Below are 19,415 nucleotides of genomic sequence, written 5' to 3' on the forward strand. Positions count from 1 at the left end.
CACCTGCCTCAGACTTACAAGCAGTTTCCCTCCTGACTGTGGTGCTGAAGGCTCTCTCACCATCATAGCATTCAGATACTGAACAGCAAATATCCACAAAGGAGGCAGAAGGCAGAGATTTTACGAAGTCCATGGTACAGAAAAGCAGCAACTTGTGTTACTTTACCTAGTCTTCAGAGGTTTAAGTCATAATGATGAATACCATCTGTTCTCTGCTCCACATCACAAAGCATCCAGCTTGCTTCGATGGAACTGGGAACACACAGAACCAGGCAGTTTGTCCTCAGCCTTACTCTAAAGGGAAAGCTCTAAAAAGGTCCAGATGAGGACAATGGGGAACAGTACACAAAATACAAGGAGTTCTGACCTTTCTTAGCTCAGCAAACGCTGATCCAAAGGCAGGTTTCACCTGGGTCCTCTCCCTGATCCACTGGGGCAGTTTGTTGAAGATGGCAGGGCGTGCGTACCTGTGGTCCAGGAGCACGATGCTTGCAAAGTCCTTCTGGTGGCGAATGGCTCTGCCTGTCCACAGGATAAAAATAAACAATGAATGGCCCACTCAATTGTTTGTTCCCATCATCTGTAATGCATCCTTTTTCCTACCCTCCTCCTCCAGTGTGTTTGGTATCCCCCAGCCTGTCCAAGGAAGGATGAATTACCTATTGACTGGTTTACTGCCTTCATGCACAGGTTTTCAATCAGCACTCTGCTCGGTGCCTGGCCACCAGCTCTGGGCTGGAAAGAAGAAATAGGCGAGTCTGAACACAAGGCAGATGTAAATCAAATTGAGGAATTTTGCTGAGAAAGTGAGGTAAATACTTTCACCCCTGCAGGGTGAGCAGGTAGCCAGGCAGACCCCAAGTGGAGAGTAAGGAGGAAGAGAAGAAAGGCTGCAGTCAGAAAACTGTGCTGAGCGTTCACAAATAGCCAAACCAAGGTGCCCTTGAAGGCAGAGATCTTGTCCCGAGGAACAGCACCTCCAGTGAGCAATGAGAAAGGACAAATGATCCTGCAAGCAGCTTCTAGCACCCTGCCACCCCCTGTGGGTTGAAGGGCCTTTGCTCCCCTTGGAGCTCAGAGCTGCCAGCAAGTCCTGGTGGCATTTCCCTCCACCAAACTTCCTCTGTGTTTAGGGCCACCTGTCCAGGAGCAGCCTGGAGAAGGCTGTGCTCTCAGTACCACACTGTCTGGGAAATGAGGGCAAGCTCAAGGAAAATAAAACCTCTGAAGGCAGCTCTGGGGCTCATGTGCTGGGACATTAGTACTATAAAGCAGAATTGAAAGAGACAGAGGTGTAAGTGGCTCTTACCATTGTTTTATCAAGCCAGGTCATTTTTTCCTGGAGTTCTGGAGATTTAATGTTGGGGTAAGGCATTCCCACCATAATCACACACCTGCAGGGGAGGACTGCATTATTCTTAATGTTTCATCCTAGGGCACTCTGCCAATAGACTGATAAATTAGAGGTCACTGCACCCCTGAAAGACAGCCAGCCCTGCAAACCAAAGGCAACAATAAAGCACAGCAGTCCGACAAGCACGTGCTGAACAGAGTTGCAGAGCGATTCAGGGTGCCAGAACAAGGATTATCCAGCACAGCAAGCCTAACTGCATTACTCACAGAAGAGTGGCCTGGACAGGAGGGTTTTACACCACCCAGCAGCCCCTCCTGTTCCTTTAAGCATCAGTTAAATCACACATTCCCCAGGATTTTCTATCCATGCAGGTACTGATGTGCCCATCATGCCTGGAGTCACTCCAGCACAAGCCAGAGGTGGCTTTCCAAGGAGCAGTCACCTTACCTTCCCAAGTCATCAGAGAAATTGATCCCTTCACTCATTTTGCCTCCAACTACAGAAAGCAGCAGGGCCCCTGTCATCTGTCCTCCTGCCTGGCTGCAGCGCTGCAGGAGAGGGACAGCAACTTAAACCAGAGCAGGGAACATTTCTGTGCTTCAGAAACACTCCCACACCTAGGCTGGAGCCTTCTTTCCCTGTTAAAAGTGCCCTCCTTTGCAGCATTCCCACACCTGCTGGGCTGCCACACTCCCACCAGCCTGCCTGCTCAGCTTACCTTTATGCATTTGGCATATTCCACCAGCACCTGCTCCACCTGGTTGGCTTTCTTAGGCTCCTGAAAGATCTGTCAGGCACAGTTCATCAGTTCAGCAACAGGAAGCAAACAGTTTAAAGAAAGCAAATAATTTTACCCCCATGCCATTAAATAACATATGGAACTGAGGTCATGCAAGGGGAAATTGCCTGAAAAACTAACTTAACTAACTTTCCTTCACCCTGGAAATGCAGTACAGCTCTTTTCAGCTGGGCTCTGAAGGGAGCAGCAGCTGCTTCTGGCCCTCCAACATTCCCTTTCAGCTTTGGGAGATTTGTTCAATACTGAAAGAAGTTACAAGTCATCCTAGAGCTGAGAGGCAAAAAAGCAATGAGCACCTCTTGCACCTTTGAATCAAGACCCTCTGGGGTCAAGCTGTAAGACCTTGGAGGACAGGGACAGGACCAATCAATTTGAATCATCAATTAATTCCAAGCAGGGACTCCCCTTGCCCAGAGTGAATAAATTAGCTTTTCATGCAAAGCATAAATAAAGTAGTATATCTTTATGTTATTCTAGCACACCTAATTAGTTACTGAAAACCTCTGCAGTTAATTAAGCTGTATTTTATAGGTGCTTGGCCTAAAACAAGTAGTTTTCCTAGTAAACAAGAGGTCCAACATCTGTCTTCTCTGTAACAGTAAAGAATCTACAGAATGTGTTTTCCTTTGGTTAGCAAGAAGTAATATAAAATGTTACCAGTCAAAATCAGTCTTTCAGTAGAAAAATAACTGTCAATTACAAATATAAGTCAAAACTAACTTATTGAAAGGTAGCTGTGTAAGCTTTTGATTTAAATTAACTTTCCCTGTGTGATTTGTATATAATCTCAGTGTGATCTCACCACAGCAACCTCAGGAAAGCCTTGAACCTTCCCCTGCTAAGATTTGATCTTGTGTGTGGGCAGTTGAAAGTCTCACTTGCTGCACTTAGACCCAATGGCCTTGCTAATGCATATCCAATTTTCTGGAGACTGCAAAGGCAAAATAAGAACAATTTGGAGTTGAAATTTGGAACAAACTGCGAGTGGCCCAAAGTCTTGGAGGAACCAGGCAGAGCATTGGGACCCTGACAGGACACAGCTGAAAGGCACACAGAGTTTGTAACTCTACAAACAGAGAAAATGAAGCACAGTGATTCCAACCAAAAAGCTACAAGCTGCCCCATGTGCCAGAATGCCAAGAATCACCAAGGCTGTGAAATTTGTGAGACTGTGGTAAGTTGTTTAGCTTTTGGTACACACAAGTCACAGCCAGGGTATATGTAATTTTTCCTTCCCCTGGCACATGATCCAAGATCCCTGCACCACAACCTGAACTGCCTGACTTTCAGTATTCAACTGTCAAATACCTGTGAGAGTCATTGGAAAGACTTTATATTTGCAGTGATCTCCCTATTTAATGTTTCTCATTGCTCCTTCAACAGGAGTCACCACTGCTTGTCTTCCAGTTCTCATCTCTACTTCTGGCAGACAGCAAAATGCCATTTGTCTTATGAATTGCACTGTTATCTCACTCTGCCTAGCCCTTGGCTGTGTTGGTCTGTGCTCAAGGGACACACAGATGAGCCTGGGGAAAACAAATTCCCTGTAGGAGCTCAACCTGAACAGCCCCTCCCAGCCACAAGAGAACAAGTCTGCTGGCTATGGATAGCAAAGACTGTCTGCCCCCATGGCCACTGCACAGAGTGTGCACTTCAAGGATGTATAGCTGCAATCAATCTCATTTAGACTGCAGCTCAGTGCTCAGCCACCCAGGAAGTGTAATTTATTCATTCCTGGAGGGATTAGCTGGATAAACATCCATTCTGCTCTGTGCACACACCATGGGAACAACTCAGAGAGAGGTCCATAATGCATTTGGAATTATTTGGGTTTTGACACCTCCATGGAAAGTCCCAACTGCCCTGGCTGCACATCACCTTTTTCCTGGCTGCCAGGCGGGAGAGCAGCCCTGTCTTCTCCCAGTGTCCATACACCTGCTTCTCATACTCATAGGAGGGGAAGAAGCACACCACACCTCCAGGGATCACATTGCACAGGTTGCAAAGGATTCGACCTGTCTCATCCATCTGCAAGAGAGACCAGAGCATATTGCAGCTGGCAGGAGTCCAGCTAATGCTGCTCCAGTTCTCTGCTCAGGGATCACACCTTCCTTATGACATGCCTTAGGGGAGGAAAAAATGTGGGAAATATGCCAGGTCTGTGAGAACTCCCATGGGGAGCTGGGCATCACTAAAAAGCTCTTCACTGCTTGGCCTTCTTCCCTAGCCCAGGGTTTCTGTTCTGGCTGTGGAGCCGTGGTCATTCAGGAAAGGAAGGTTTGCCTCAGTGCATGGAAGCTGTCCCATTAGAACAGACACTGAGAGCTGGTTAGCACATCTGCCTGAGATTGAGCAGGGGCAGAGCAGACCTAGTGTCCAGCCTTGGGTGCCCACTGGCCTGCCACAGGAAGAAGGCAGATGTGCCAAAACACCTGCAGCTGCTTCTGTGGTTTGGGATTTCCTTTGCCACGGCTTTGGCTCAGCCCCCCTCTTAAACACAGAGTGTACCCTGCTCTGAAATACAAGCATGTGAAGCAAAACAGAGATCCCAAGGAAGGGAACAAAGGACAAACTGACCATCTGAGGCAGGTCTCTGGTCTGGTAAGTGAACTCCAGCTGCTGGTTGGAAGGACCACTGCAGAGAATGATGGGTAAAATATTTTCTGGAGGAATCACATGTCCTGGGGACAAAAACAAATAGGGAGAGTCAACATCACTGCTGCTGGCACAAACCCCACGAGCTGAAGAGCTTGAATTGCATTCTAGTGACAGAGGCAAACATTTGCCTGGCTCAGCCAAAGTGCCTAAGTCACTCAGCTGCTCCAACTTCCATCCCCTCAGCCCCTGGGAGGAAAGCATGGCACACTGCCTCCTAATACCAGTCAAGACCACAGGGGAAGCTCAGAGTGAAAGGGAACTCACACCCCTTTGCTGCCCTGGTTTTTAGGAAAGATGCCACATTGCTCTGAGTGCTGACAGAATAGTGTTAAAAGCAAACTGCAGCCCTGGCACTGCTGAGCCCTCCCTGCCAGCCCGGCACACTCACCACAGGAGAACTCCACGATCCGGGCAGGGTCCACGCCAGCACAGCACAGCAGCTGCTCTCGGAAATCAGCCACCTAAGAGCCACAGAACAAAGGCAAGTGAAGTACCAGCGTCCCAAAACCTCTACACCAGCAGCAGCAGCACCGCAGGTCAAGCCGAGGAGCGGCAGCGCCCTCTGCCCGCACACAGCGGCGCCGACTCTGCAAAGCTCCCGTGGCACCATCCCTGTGGGATCCCTGGCCCTGCAGAGCCAGGATGGATCACGAGCTCCTCCCACTGCTCCCCGTGCTAGCTCCAACCTAACACCAGCTCAGCCGGGCTGCTCTTTCCACCCCGGCTCGCAGACAGCACCCCCGACCTGCCGAGAGCCCAGCACAGCATCCCCATTCCCTCACCGGCTGCATGGTGCCCCCAGCAATGATGACAGCACGGCATTCTTCCACAACCCTGGCAAAGTGGACAGCTGGATTCAGCAAGAGGAATTTGAGGCTGCTCTGAGCAACTGTGCCTGGGAAAAGGAGAGGGGAGCATTCAGGAGCGAGCTGTGACACATACTCAGAGATATAAGAGATTCTCCCTCCTGACCTGGGCACTCTGGCAGGTACCCACCTCTCAAAGTAAAGACTAGCTGTTCAACACAGACAGAGGCAGCAGCAGGTAATGCCAGCCTGGAGGTGACCTTCTGCTTCCTAATCTCCCTGGAGTTGTACAACAGATGCAGTAAACTGCAGGACAAAACTTGACATCCAAAGTGGGAGCAGACCTCTGCAAACCCTGGCCCCAATGCCCTTGGCTAAAAATTCCCTTGGGATCATAAGCATCCTCAGACAGACCAAGCCTGCCAGTCTGCATCACAGATGGCACAAATGCAGGTTCCAGGTTCCCCAGAGACTCGTATCTCCTCCCTCAGTGCCAGTGAAGCACCCTGCTTGTGACTGACTCATGCCACCCCTCCCCAGCTCTCCCTTTCCAGTACCTTGCTTGTTGAGAATGACTCTGCCATCTTGGTTTGCATTTGTGAGGGCTGAGAGGAATCCTTCAATCTGCATCAGTGGAGAGGCAGCTCTGAGCTGGTCGTGCTCAGCCTCCACAGGAGGGCTCTGGGTACCTGCTGGCCCAAAAAAGAAAGGAGAGGCAGGCAAGGCAACTTAGGCCACACTTGTAAAGACAAGGGTTAAGCACAAAATATGCTCTACAGGAACACAATACCTGGCCTATATATGCAGGCAGAGAATAAATACCCATTCAAGGGGAAAATCCAAATTCCATCTCATTGCTAAATTAAAAAAAAAAAAAGAAAAATCTGACTATTGTGGATGGCACCACTAAGCAAAGCTACTATACACAGTAGCTCAGGTCCCAGAGCCAGGTCACAGAAGTGCAAAGCTTGAGTGCATGTGGTGTGAACATGGAATTACATCATGCAGCTTGAAAGGGACCTCACTAATCCAATGTACAGTTGCCTAGGTCAGCTAGTGAGACCTGTTAAAAAACACCCATGCAGGACACCTTCTTCAGGCCCTCATTCTGCACATCTGCCTCCTCCCTTTCCTCATGCAGAGATGCAGGTTCCACATCCTCACTCTGCCCACAGATGCACAAGGAGAGGATGCCTGAACTCACCCTCCTTAATAGATCCCTGCTGAAGGGTCAGAAGAAAGTCCTGCAAACCAGCCACCTTCTGGTTCTCCTTGTTGGTCTTCACAGCTGAGGCAGGGCCCCCATATCGCTCCACAAACCCAAAAAGCTGCCAAACAAAAGCCAGAAATACTTAAGACTACCAACAGCAGGAATCAGAGAAGATAAAGGCAGGTTTGCTGGTCTGCCACAAATGAAATTCCTCAGTAGGTGTTCACAAACCAGCCTAATCAGAATGTATCAGCTCCCATTACCTTCCTACACCCACTGAAAAGCAAAACAAGTTTCTGATGTCTGTTCTTCCAGTGCAATGCAGCCTGCCTGCCTGGCAAATTTGAGGCCAAGCAGCACAGAATTGGCACCCACTGGAAGACTGCGGTAAACCACACTGTATTTTTCTTTTCTGGATAAGCAAGAGTTAACCTGCCCATACAGTATTTTTTAAAGGAACCAGTTTGTTTGCAGAACAGGATGGAGAAGACAAGCTCCCACCCAGCTGCTGCATCCTCCATCTCAAAGTGCAGGTGTGAAGCAGCATTGGAGCACTGCTGACCATGAAACCCCAGGGCAAGTACCTTCCTGCTGATGAGGCTCTTCTCACAGTAGCGCTGAACCTGTTGGAGGAGGACAGGAAAATGAGCTGGCATTCAGCACCCCTTCTCCACCCTGCTGTCCTTGACCCCTGCCCAGCAAGGCTGTCACTTGCTGTGCTTCTGGGGAGAGCTGCACAGATCTTTGTGGGCACCACCAGCCAGACCAGAGTTTATTACAATGTGAGAAATTATTATTACAATGGCATTCCAGAGCGAAAACACACACTGTTAAAAGTGCTGTGTTTGGAGGTTCAAGAGGGAAGGTTAGGTTACTGGAGTAGCAAATTTTCTGCATGACACCCCTTATAGTGTAGCTTTGCCTTACAGACAGTTAGAAAGCACGGGCTTTGCCTCTGCTTCCAGCTCTCACACAATAATCTCAAACAAGTCACCACCACCTGTGCCTCAATGTTTGCATTACCTTAAAGAGGTTGATATTGTCAATCTGGCTTTGAAACAGAAAGTCATTGATGGATTTTAGTACTGTCCCTGAAAGAAAAGAGAGAGAAGGGGAAAAGAAATTATTGGCTGCTGCTGGGCCTGCACCCCTTACTGCCCACACCCATGTCCCTGACTGATAGCTGCAAACCCCAGGAGTTCACTCCAGTCTTACCTGTTTGGGGAACTGCCTGACTTCCAGGATTCTGGTTCACATTACCTGTAAAGCATGAAACCAGTTCAGGAAGGCTTGAATCTATCTCAAAATTAAGCAGGAAACTAAAGACTGAGCTTGATGGGTACAGTGCACAAAAAACCCAAGAAGTAACTACACATCTGCAAAATGTATCTTTGCAGACAAAACAGCAGCTCTCGCTCAGTTTTAATTTGCCCTAGAGTCACCCTACACTGCAGAACAAGTGTGCTGCTGCATCCTAAGGAACACCACCCACATTCCTAAGATCTAGGAAACAGATCATTGGAGAAAAGGAGCAAGCCCTGCAAATTCCTGTGGACCTAAAATCAAAGCAAAATATTTTCTCACAAAGGAAAGGCATCACTCAGGAAAGATTCATTCTGCAGATGCATGCCGACACACAGAGGCCTTGCTACCAGATGACCTGGAGATTTATTTCATGCAGTTCTTGTGTTACACTGTGATAAATCTGTTATATATAAATCTGCTGTATTCCTCACTTGGCATTTTACATCATCCTCACTTCAACTGGATCTCAAAACCACACAAAGGAAACTGCCTCTACCAACTCACAATGTTATCTGCTGCTCCTAAGCTAGTGAAACAAAGAGTTCCAGCAGACATCAGTCAACTTGCCCATGTACAAAACAGCCTGCAAAATAAAACTACTGGCATCTGAACCTATACATAAGCAACACTTCCCTGCAGTCTCTGCAGAGGAGGAAGGGGGACAGTGTCCTGAGGAAGTACTAACTAGCTCAGACTTTATCAGTATCCCTGGAGACACAAAAGGTTTGCTTACCTCCCAGCATAGCCACAAACTGCTCCAGTAAATACAGGATCTGCTTAATGTACATCAAGTTCTTTGCCTTCAAACGTTTCCTATGAAACATGAGACACATTTAAGCCCCAAAACCTCTTCAGGGACTAACCAAAGCAGATGAGCTGCAGGAACAACTCTTCTTCATTTTGGAGAGTCAGGAACTAAGATTTCTTCCAAGTTCACTCTCCCTGTTTGTGACAGGGCACAGTCATCTGGATATCCTGCCATGGTCATCCCAAAGCATTTATCCATGCTCCCCCCACTGTTCCTACCATTGCACTTCTCCTTGCATATTAATTATAGCTGGTTTATTAAATGGCAGTGATGCCTTAAGACCCTGTTGCAATAATGCTCCAAACATTCAGAGTTATTATCACTGAACACAACAATCAGCCACTGCAGGGATGGCGAGGTGCAGAGCCAAAACCCACACACAGCTTCCTCCTCCTCAGAGCTTCCTGCTCCTACCATAATTCACAATGGAAGACTAAGGGAGAGGCATGAAAGACTGAATCTTTTGAAACTCTGCATCACAAAGTAGAAGTGATTGGAGGGAGTTATTGGGAAAGGAACTGAGTGTATAAGGGGAAAACAGAATCCTCGGGATATCCCCTTCTCACTGCTTTATCCCAGCCCTGGGAGTCTGACTTAGATGGATTCTAGACAGAGATAATGAATCAAGTGTCTTTTCACCTGCAGAACTCTTAATGCAGTAACTTTCCACTTGGGAAAAGCAAGCAAGGCCCTGCAGCCATGGGGCAAGCCAAGGCATCCCCAGCCCTTCCCTGTGCTGTTTTCCCCCAAAATCCTCACCTGTACCGCTCCATGTACTGCGACAGCTGGGAGTGGGCACAGCACAGCTGCACAAACAGAAAGCAGAGGCTGCTGTCATAAAGGAGAGAAGAAAGAGCACTCTGGAATTGTGCTCTTTAGCACAATTAGCATGAGCAGGCCAGGCTGTGACTCACCTGAGAGCCGCTGACCTCGGCACTGTGGATGCAGGTGATGGTGTCTATGAGGTTGTGAGCCTCGTCAATGATCACAACCTGGTCCTTCAGCTTGATGCCAGCAGCGTTCCTGGTAGGCTCATGCAGAAGCATCTGATAGGGCAGCACCACCAGCTACAGGAGAGGCACACACTGCCCTGATTCCAGCTCTCATCCTTACAAAATTGAGGCATTCTACAACCACTCATTAACAGCCTGTATTAGAGGGCCATGCAGCATTTAGCCAAGTGACTTACTCTTCTTATGGGAAAAGTAAGAACAAAACCAGGAGCACATGCTTGAGAGGGGCACTGGGATGTGAGCTGAAGAGAAATGATTATGCTACAATTGCATACGGGCTCAGGTTACCTTCTAAATCTCCTTTGGAGCACTGGAACTCTTCAGAGAGAACCCAGCAAGGAAGAAGAGTGGTGTAAGAGCTAAGAGTACACCTGTATGTCAGTATTGCCTCACACTTGCTGAACTGCTCAAGTATTTCAAAGTACTGAGACATACAGCATCCTTATGAACTTCTGATGGGAATTCTTATTTTCCTTTGCTTTCTGGGCAAAACTAGAGCTGACAGAAACACAGCCTGTTTACAGACTCCCCCAATCTAAGTAACAGTGCTAGAGGGAGCAGCCCACCAGTTCATTCATAGAGTGCCTGGCATTAATGCCACTAAGCCTGTTATGTCTTACCTGAGCAGCAGGGATAGCAAATCGACTCCCATAATATGGGCAGGCTTTGGCCTCCCTTCCCAAGGACACGAGCTGCTCAATATCCTTCACTTCCACCAGAACTTCATCACGGAGGAACTGCATTTGCTCAAAGGAATAAAACGGGCACACGGTGCGACTCACACGTCTCTTCTTCCCCTCATTCTCCTCATTGCTCTTCTTTTCTAACAGCAGAAATCAAAAGAAAGCTATGAGCAACACACACAACAGCCTAAAATAACCATTTTGCAGAACCTCATGGATTTCAAAGCAAGCTCTATCCTGTGTATTCCTGACCTATCACCTATTTTAAAATTATTCAGCAGTAACTTTTCCATCTCCATAGTGGACACTACTCTTGCCAGTTACATTTAGCATGTGACATCTTCCAACATTTCTAGCATTGAGTTAACAAACACAAGTATCTTTCTGTGCAGAAGTCCTGACCAGCTTAAGACATTCAGAAAATTTATCCTGATCTCAGCATAGCCTGGAAGTCAAGAAAAGCACCAAGGATTCCTGTTCCTCCAACCTGTCACTTTCAAGCTTCTAGCACTCTTGCTAGAACTGACTGGCAGTGCCCACTGTCTCCACACTCTCACAACACCTTTATAAGGAATTGCTTCCCCAGGCTGGGAGCATGTGGTATTTTCAGAGTCCCCTATCATGCAGAGGAAAGATGAATCTGACTCCATGTTCTTAGAAGATTAATTTATTATTTTATGTTACTATGTTATATTAAAGAATGCTATACTAAACTATCCTAAAGAATAGAGAAAGGATACTTACAAAAGGCTTAACAAGATACTACTGAAGAACTTGTGACTCTCTCCAGAGCCTCGACACAGCTGGCTGTGTCCTTAAGTTAAAACAATTCACATGAAACCAATCACACAATGACCAGGTGGTAAACAATCTCCAAACACATTCCAAAGCAGCAAAAAACAGGAGAAGCGAATCAGATAATTATTATTTTCCTTTTTCTCTGAGGCTTCTCAGCTTCCCAGGAGAAGAAATCCTGGCGAAGGGATTTTTCAGAAAATATGACAGTGACAGGAGCATCCTCACCATGTTTGTTCTTCTGCATCTCCATGCAGCGGTCATTGATGAGCTGGAGCGCGCCCAGGCGCCGCACCTCCTCATTCACACACAGATTCTGGCACGTGCAAACAGAGGAAGAGGAAGGGAGTAAATTCACAGCTGAGTGCCCCCTGTATTACCCCTGCTGTAAAATGAAAGCTTTTCATTAAAGCAATCCCAGGCCAGATTCCAAAAATGAAGTCTAACAGTTAGATATTGTACATACTAACTGTACAAATATGTTCAAAACTCACAGAAACTTAGGAGGAAAAAACGAGACAAAGAGGGCTCACTGCTACACAACAGCTTCTGAAAAATGCTGTCAGAAGTACTAGTTTACTAAGAGGAGCACCTTCTCAGAGACTCAGACATCTGTAACATTCCATATTGGAAAAGTTAAAACATTCTTGTATTTACATCAAAGGGTAAATGACCAAAACAGAGTTCACAGAAAAATGCACATCACACAGATCTGTGTTGCGACCCATGACTGCCTTAGTTTTTCAACAAGAAACTCAGCCTGACCCCAAGGTGACTTCTGTGGCAGCAGATCCCCACAGCTCCTGGCAGTGTGCTCTGGGTCCCTGGGAACAGCAGCAGCACGTACCTGCCTGGATCCCAAGGAGACCAGACGTGTGTCTTTGCCAAAAGGACTTTTCTGCACCTCCCGCACAAACTGGGACAGCTGGGAGTGGGTGCGGCTGCAGTAGTAGATCTGCAGTGAGCAACAACAAAGGGAAGACAAGAACAATGTGAAAGCCAATCCCTACCTATGACCAATCCTATGAGGAAGCAGCCAAGCACTTCAGCAGGGTTCACCTTGCTCAAGCCTTCAAAAGCACAAGGCACGTGCTTAAAACTGCTGAGGCCAAAAGCCCCATCTTTTTTTTCTCCTCTGCATTTGCTTTTGTTGCCATTTAATTTTCCAAGATCTCTATAAAACAAGGACTCGCCATGGGAGAGTAATAAAAAACTATTTATTGCAGCAAAAAATGAAGCAGTGTTAGCACAGCAAGTTGCTTAGGCAGGCAGTGTAGTCCAGAAGGAGATGAGCACAGCAGAACTAGCTGTCTTTATCAACAGACCTGGCAGGTTTTGGAAGCTAGCTCCTAAATCCTTCTGTACTGCCTGACTGTTGGAAAGGTGCAAGGAAGCCATCATTCTGCTCACTCCTACACTATCCTATGAAGTGGCACTATTTAATTTCCTCCTCTCACCTTAGTCACATGCTCCTCTTCCAAATCATCATCATCATCTTCTTCCAGCCTAAGAAAAGAGAAAGTTCAGTTTCCTTTCAGCAGACCTCTGACAGTAAGAAACAAATTATGCTCCACCAGAGGAGTGAGGTCTCAAGAGAGATGATTAAGTCATCTCAAAAAGAGCCTCAGAACTCATCTCATCTGGTAAAAATTTAAACTTTTTAAGAACAGTGTAAGTATGCATAGTCAAGTCAAGCCTTTCTCTTTAAAGGAAAAATCTCTCCTGGGTTGTGCCTTTTTTCCAAGTCCAAGAATTTCTTTTTCTTTTGATTGAGGGGCTCTAAGCCTCAGGCATAAGCTAATCAGTGCTATACTATTCTTTGGTGACATTATTTATTTATTTTTGTAAAGCTTTCCCATTAGAAGCAATTTACCACCCTCCAGATATTGCATAAAGAAGGGCTTCAGGAAAGCATTCAGCTACCATTGAGCTCCTCAAAGATAACAGCAGTTCAATGTTTGATAAACTACTTACATATAAAAAAAGTAGTTAAGTGTTCTTCAATTTTTAAGGCAGAAGAATATGTCTAGACATGAATTAGTAAATTTGTAATTTAAATGTGTTTGATTTTTTGTGCTGAAGTATGGCTTCTGGCTTTCTGCATAAAGCAAATGCATGAGAGAGAAAAGTGTGCAGGGGATTTTCATGCCAAAGCTCCATCTTCAGAAATGTGAACATCTCTGCCTTTAGAGTATCAAAAAAATGCCAGTGCTAATCTGCAGAACTGACAGCTTCCTCTGGTGTCCTGAGTTCTATTCTGCTTTTCTCATGCAAGGAACTTGATCTCCAGTCATTCACTCAGCATCCAGAGGCACTCTTTGGGAAGCTGGGCATGGATAAAGGCAGGGCACTGCTACACATTTTAAGATGCACTTTCTCAGAAAGCATTTCAAGTCACTCATCGGTCTAACAAGTTTATAAAAACCAAAACAAACCAAACTAAAATCCCCCCCAAACCACCAATTAAATAAAACCCCAGAACAACCACCATCTTACACTGTTTGAAAAGGTGAGAAACACTTTTTAATAAAATCTGCCCAACTTCTTTAATCAGGGCAAGACAAAAATTAGATAGAAAATGTGTCCTTAGCATGGAATCCCCTCATTCCCTGTCCTTACCCAGATACCACTTTCTTTTCATCATCACTCTCATATTCAGCAAGAATCAGCTCCTCTTCATTGTGATCCAGCTGGTCTAGAGCATCCTCTCCAGCTCCCTGAGAAAGAGCCTCCTTGCTGAGCTGAAGAAGGCGCTTTGCCTCATCCTCCTCACATCTCTGGAAGAACACAAAGACACAGCATTTCCCATATAAAAAGAGTGGCACAGGGGCTGCTTTATGGCATGAACAGGGCAGAAGACAGCACAGTCCCTCACAGAAGGCTGAAGCTGTTCAGCCCTACAGAAATCAGCTGTTACCAAAACCAAAGACCTGCCCACACAGATGGTTATGAAGGGGAAACATGAAGGACCTTCTCTGCAAAAGGCCTGCTGAACTAACAGATCCTCAATGAAATGGGGATGTAATGTTCATGTAATCCAGTGTTAGTTGCTTAAAGTGGTCCATAAAAGATGCCTGCCTGAGAGAAAATAGTGTGTAAATAAACCTGAACAAACAAACATGTAAGGACATAATCAAACACTCTGTGCACATTTAACTCAAAGCTAGAATCAGCTCAGCATCTGGCTTAGAACAAGATTTGTCTTCCAGATTTTTCTCCAGTTGTATGACTGTTACTCTAACACAAGTCTCTCTACAAAAAATCCAGTTGAACTGTTGAACAGTTTTCTGATTAACTTTTGTGTCATGACAAAGAAAGGTTCATTTTTCCATCTCAAAACAGTATCTTCCAATGTCAATGAGCATTTTGTTACCATGGAATAAACAGAAAATGCAGTTAGTAAGCACTACAGAAAAGATGAATCAGTCACTTTTCTAAATCTCCATAATATTTCTCTCAGTTGCTTTCTTGCTTTTCATCATGCTTCTCATTTCACATGCTCTTCATTCTCTTTTAAGAGACAAGTTCTTTGTTCCATTTGGTTTTTATTTGCTATTCTTTACTATTTCTGTCATTTCCTTTTGACAGGAGTTGACCAAAACATGACAAAGTATTTGAGACAGAGCACACTAGAAATTAATAGCCTGGCAGCCTAATAAATCTATTTGGGGACCTGAACTGAGTATTTCTGGGAAGGATAACTCATATAATCAAAAACCATCAAGAGTACTGAGGCCAGTTCATGCACCTAAATGAGAGGAAATATGTATCTGTGAACTTTAATATAATTTTTATTCCAGAGGTACTGTTCAAACATGTTCATAAAACTGAGATCTTTGCAAAAAAAGCCTCTGAGTATTACAGCTTTTAAAAGAAAAGCAGAAAGCCAGAAGGCAATCAGAACACACATCATTTCTGCCCACACACAAAAACTGTAGCAGGAAATTACTGGTGCACAAATTGTTTTTCACATCTGTCTTTTAAAAGAAAATTTAACAAATAATTTTGGATGACCAATTTCAGAAACCTCATACAAAGAGCCCCTCAAACAGGTGGGTTGGAAAAGTCAGTGTGAAGTCACGCATAAGCAAATATGAACAACACTGAAGGTAACCAAAACCAAAAGTTTTGATCTCTGTGGAATAACTCACCTTCCTCTTTGCTGCATAAACAACACTGAAGGTAACCAAAACAGAAAGTTTTGGTCTCTGTGGAGTAACTCACCTTCCTCTTTGCTGCATATTTTAACTGAACATTTTGCCGAATTTTATCAAGACGCTCTTCTCGCTTTTTCCTTCTGATCTGCTCTTCCTACAAAAATAGGAGAGTGTAGGCAGGATTAAGTGGATTTAGTCCTCAACCCTTGGTATCACTAATTATGCTCTGGGCATAGAAAAAATACTAAGGGAAACAAAATTTCTGAGACAGGGACAGGACAAGGTTCCGTTCTCCAGCAGTGTTCACCTACCGAGTGTTACTCTGCTCAAAGCAACACAAAGCAATAGTTTCCTGTCTTGGGCAACCTGCAGGCAAAGACACACCACCAAATTTGCTGCACGTGTTCTCCACTCTCCATCCAGGATGCAGGAACAGTTTGCCCAGAGAGCTGCTGGAGTTCCCCTCCCGGGAGATGCTAGAAAGCCGCCTGAACACTGGGTACCGCGCTCCAGGGACTCTGCTCGAGCAGAGAGGATGTTCTAGGTGACCCTTCCTCCCAGCCATGCCGTGACTTTGTGATATCAGCCCTCCCGATCCTTTCCTCGTTATTTACCCCGTCCTCTACACAGAGCGCATCCCCACCTTCAGTCTGTCCACCTTGTCCCGCTCCTCCTTCCTCTGCACGAAGGCCGTGACCCAGTCCGGCTGCCCGGCCGTGTCCGCGCTGCCCGGCCGCGCCTGCTGCGGGCTCAGCCCGTCCTGCCCGAGGGCCAGCAGCTGCTCCTCCTCCTGCCGCCGCTTCTCCTCCCAGTCCCGCAGCCAGGCCAGGGCCCCGCAGATGAGGCTCAGCGATTTTCCCTGTCACGGAGAGCCGGCAAGGTGAGCAGCGCTGCCGCCGCCGCCGCCGCGGCCCCGCCCGGCCCCGCCGCCTCACCGTGCCCGTGGGGCTCTCGAAGATGCCGACCCGGCCGGCCTCCAGCGCGGCGTACAGCGCCTCCATGAACTGCTCCTGGATGCGGTACGGAGTGTAGGGGAACGGGAACCGGCCCGGCACAGAGCCCACTGCCGCCGCCGCCCCGCTCTCCATCCCGCCCGCTTCGAACCGGGCGCCGCGGCCGCGGCCGCCCCTTCCCGTGACGCGGCGGAAGGACCGCCCTGCCCTGCCTCTGTGCACAGAGCCCTCCCCGAGCTGTCATCCCCTTCCCCATCCCCTCCCATCGCACGCGGACACAAAATTACATTTCAGAGGAAAAAAACCAAAACCAAAACCAAAAAAATAAACCCCCCCCCCAAAAAAAAAACCCGAGAAGGTTTTATTTAGGATGTGTGAAAAATGCGTATTTTATGATTGGCTTTTCGCAAATATTAAAATGAATATTATGTGTGTTATGTTAGAAAGTTATGCTCTGTTAATTTTCTTGAATAGTGTGTTAAATATGGTTTTGGATTATAACGGAGTGTTAAAATAAAAACCATGCTATGTAAGATACTTTTTTTTTTTTTTAAGGAAAGGACTTGCAGCAAGATAGCAGCCACAGGACACCTAAATCTTTCAGAGAAAAAGAATTTATTGCTCCATTATCAGAAGAAACGAACTTCTTCCCACCTCGCTCAGCCTTTAAGACACCATTAGGATTAAGAGGAAGAAGCTGACACTGACCAGACAGAATCCTGTATTTGAATGGAATTTATGCATCATGTATGAGGTGTATGAATATACAACAGGCTATTGCTATTAAGGGTTAATCCTCTGTTAATGTGTGTCCTTTTTCAGGCTTATTTTGCCCAGAAAAAGGTACCCAGACATCTGTAACTCTTTGTTTTTATTGCCTCATAGTGTCCTAATCCAAATCGTCCATATTATTATTACTCTGATTTTACTGCTATTTTTATAACCATTATATTATTATTAAACTTTTAAAATTTTAAAAACAAGTGATCGGCGTTTTTCCCAGATGGAAGTGCACAGTAATAAAACACTGCCATATAGAAGGGGTTTATGTAATACTCAGTCCTGTATTTGAACTGCGTATGTTCATACTCTGGAAACAGCAGCCACCTAAGGAAGAGCAGCATAAAAAGAACAAGACAACTGCAATCAGTCTCTGGACCAGCAGTGAGAACTCATCGTGTACTGGTTCAGACTAGGCCATCTGGGGCAAGTCCTTTTTGGGGGGGTCAAATAATATAAGGCCATATTTTTGTCCTAGTTTTGTTGATGTCTGATGTTGGAAGGAGTTTCAAATCAGCAACAACAAATCTGGGAGAAGCTATAGACTTCCCTTCAACTGGAAGCACTTCTGCATCCAGGATTTCTGGGAACAGCCATTGGTTTTGTGTTACCTAGCTATCATGAGGTAGGAATTCCTTGTCTCATGTAAGATTTCGAAAATAGAAAGGAAAGACAAACAGATTTATGTTCAGACTATTTATTCCCTTTCTTCCTTCCAGCCATAGCCCTTTTCCTTAAAAAGAAATCTCTGCAGCAATTCGTATCTAGATTTTATCTACAGAACAGATAGACAACTGAGTAAAATTATAAACTAGTTTATTAACCTTTGGACTGAAACATTTGGAGGCTCCTGGTTTTTCATAGGTATACTTATTTGGAGATACATGTTGGAAATTCATGTTAGAGTGTGAGGTACAATGGACAGCACTGAGCATCATCCTGTCACATGGAACAGGGTGTGATGCAGCAGACCAAACCCCCTTGTTTCAGATGATCTACAGATTTTGGAAGACCCCACTACACTGGTTATACCAATCCCCAAAGTTTTGTTCACAACACTCAGGGCTGAAAAACATTTGCAGTACAAACAAAGCACCTCAAAGCAGCAAACTGACTCAAGTATTCTCAAATATTGTCAGCACAAAAAGAAGAAAAAGCCATACTTTGGTTTATGTTTTTTACCATTATGAGTATATTCTTCGCTGAAAAATACACAAGATTGATTTCATTTTGGACAGGGTCTTTTTGAAAGGGTATTGAGATACCACAGGACTTTGCCATATTCTACAGATCTTCCTGGAAGCAGAATCTGTTTAGTGAAGGGGCAGAGTGAGTGTGGAGTGAGCAGCATGGTACACCCCAAATTTTCAGCATTCAGCTCTTCCCTTCCCAGACATGCTCCATGCAATTTCTCACCTTGTGAGCATTTTCTCTACTGGCTCAGTGCTGGGCTGCTTCTGGTCACAAACCTGCTTCTCTTCATTTATCCAAAAGGTTAGAGCCAAGCTGGGGACTGCAGGTCCTGATCAGAGGAAGGAAAACAGACATAATAAATACCTGTCATGGCAGCAGTGCTGTAGGGTGGGATTACAGGAGGATAAGTATTTAGGAGCTGAAAGTAACCTAGACCATGATGAAAATGGTCTAGGTTACTAGAAAATGATGCCCAGAAATATGAGTCAGGGTCACTGTCTGTCCTGCCATGCACACTGGGGCCATAATAACCAGGGCCAGCTCAGGTGGCACACACAGGTCAACCAGATGTCCTCTGACAGCTCACTGCCTTCCCACAGGTATCTAGATGTTCATCCTGCTGCTCTTCCAGACCAAAAACACCTCCTGATGAGTTTTGTGTAAGAAAACTATCGATTCCTCAAACCATTTTCTCTCCATCACCTTTCTTCCTAGTGTTTTCTACCATGGTCTGGAGCCCTTTGTGGATTCTGTCTTAATGGATCAGCCAAGCACACACAGATCTGGGCAAGAGACAAGATTTTGAGCTGCTCACACATTATCAACAACAGCAGCCCAAAGGCAGAATTTCCTGCCCTGTGCTTCACAAAAATGGCTGTTTGACTGCCTCTTTCCAGATGG

At 45.9% G+C, this 19,415-nt stretch overlaps 1 protein-coding gene across 1 annotated transcript; it reads right to left on the reverse strand.

Moving 5' to 3' along the window:
* Positions 1-96: 96 nt before the first annotated feature.
* On the reverse strand, positions 97-16,632 carry DDX11 (DEAD/H-box helicase 11). The gene is made up of 26 exons (XM_054282088.1): positions 16,524-16,632; positions 16,232-16,447; positions 15,656-15,742; positions 14,051-14,208; positions 12,889-12,937; positions 12,279-12,386; positions 11,660-11,747; positions 10,574-10,776; positions 9,855-10,007; positions 9,700-9,746; positions 8,866-8,945; positions 8,043-8,087; positions 7,851-7,918; positions 7,412-7,450; positions 6,822-6,945; positions 6,175-6,309; positions 5,594-5,706; positions 5,200-5,272; positions 4,731-4,834; positions 4,032-4,181; positions 2,073-2,141; positions 1,802-1,902; positions 1,310-1,394; positions 660-735; positions 368-522; positions 97-252 (listed from the first exon to the last, which is right to left on the reverse strand). The coding sequence occupies exons 1-26, from the start codon at positions 16,587-16,589 to the stop codon at positions 223-225; spliced, it is 2,622 nt and encodes an 873-aa protein (XP_054138063.1). The 5' UTR covers positions 16,590-16,632; the 3' UTR covers positions 97-222.
* Between the last annotated feature and the right edge of the window lie 2,783 nt (positions 16,633-19,415).

Source organism: Melozone crissalis, unplaced genomic scaffold (assembly GCF_028551555.1).
Source record: "Melozone crissalis strain CALT ecotype California unplaced genomic scaffold, PUWL_Pcris_2 ptg000033l_1, whole genome shotgun sequence".
In the NCBI taxonomy this organism is placed as follows: Eukaryota; Metazoa; Chordata; class Aves; order Passeriformes; family Passerellidae; genus Melozone; species Melozone crissalis.

Bases quoted from the DNA above. Each gene is read 5' to 3' on its own strand.
- DDX11 (XM_054282088.1), bottom strand. From the start codon at position 16,589: ATGGAGGCGCTGTACGCCGCGCTGGAGGCCGGCCGGGTCGGCATCTTC. The intron at 14,209-15,655 runs GTGAGTTACTCC...GTGTTCTTCCAG, and splicing joins AATATGCAGCAAAGAGGAAG to AGATGTGAGGAGGATGAGGC. The intron at 2,142-4,031 runs GTGATGTGCAGC...TGTGCCTGACAG, and splicing joins GCCTGGCAGCCAGGAAAAAG to ATCTTTCAGGAGCCTAAGAA.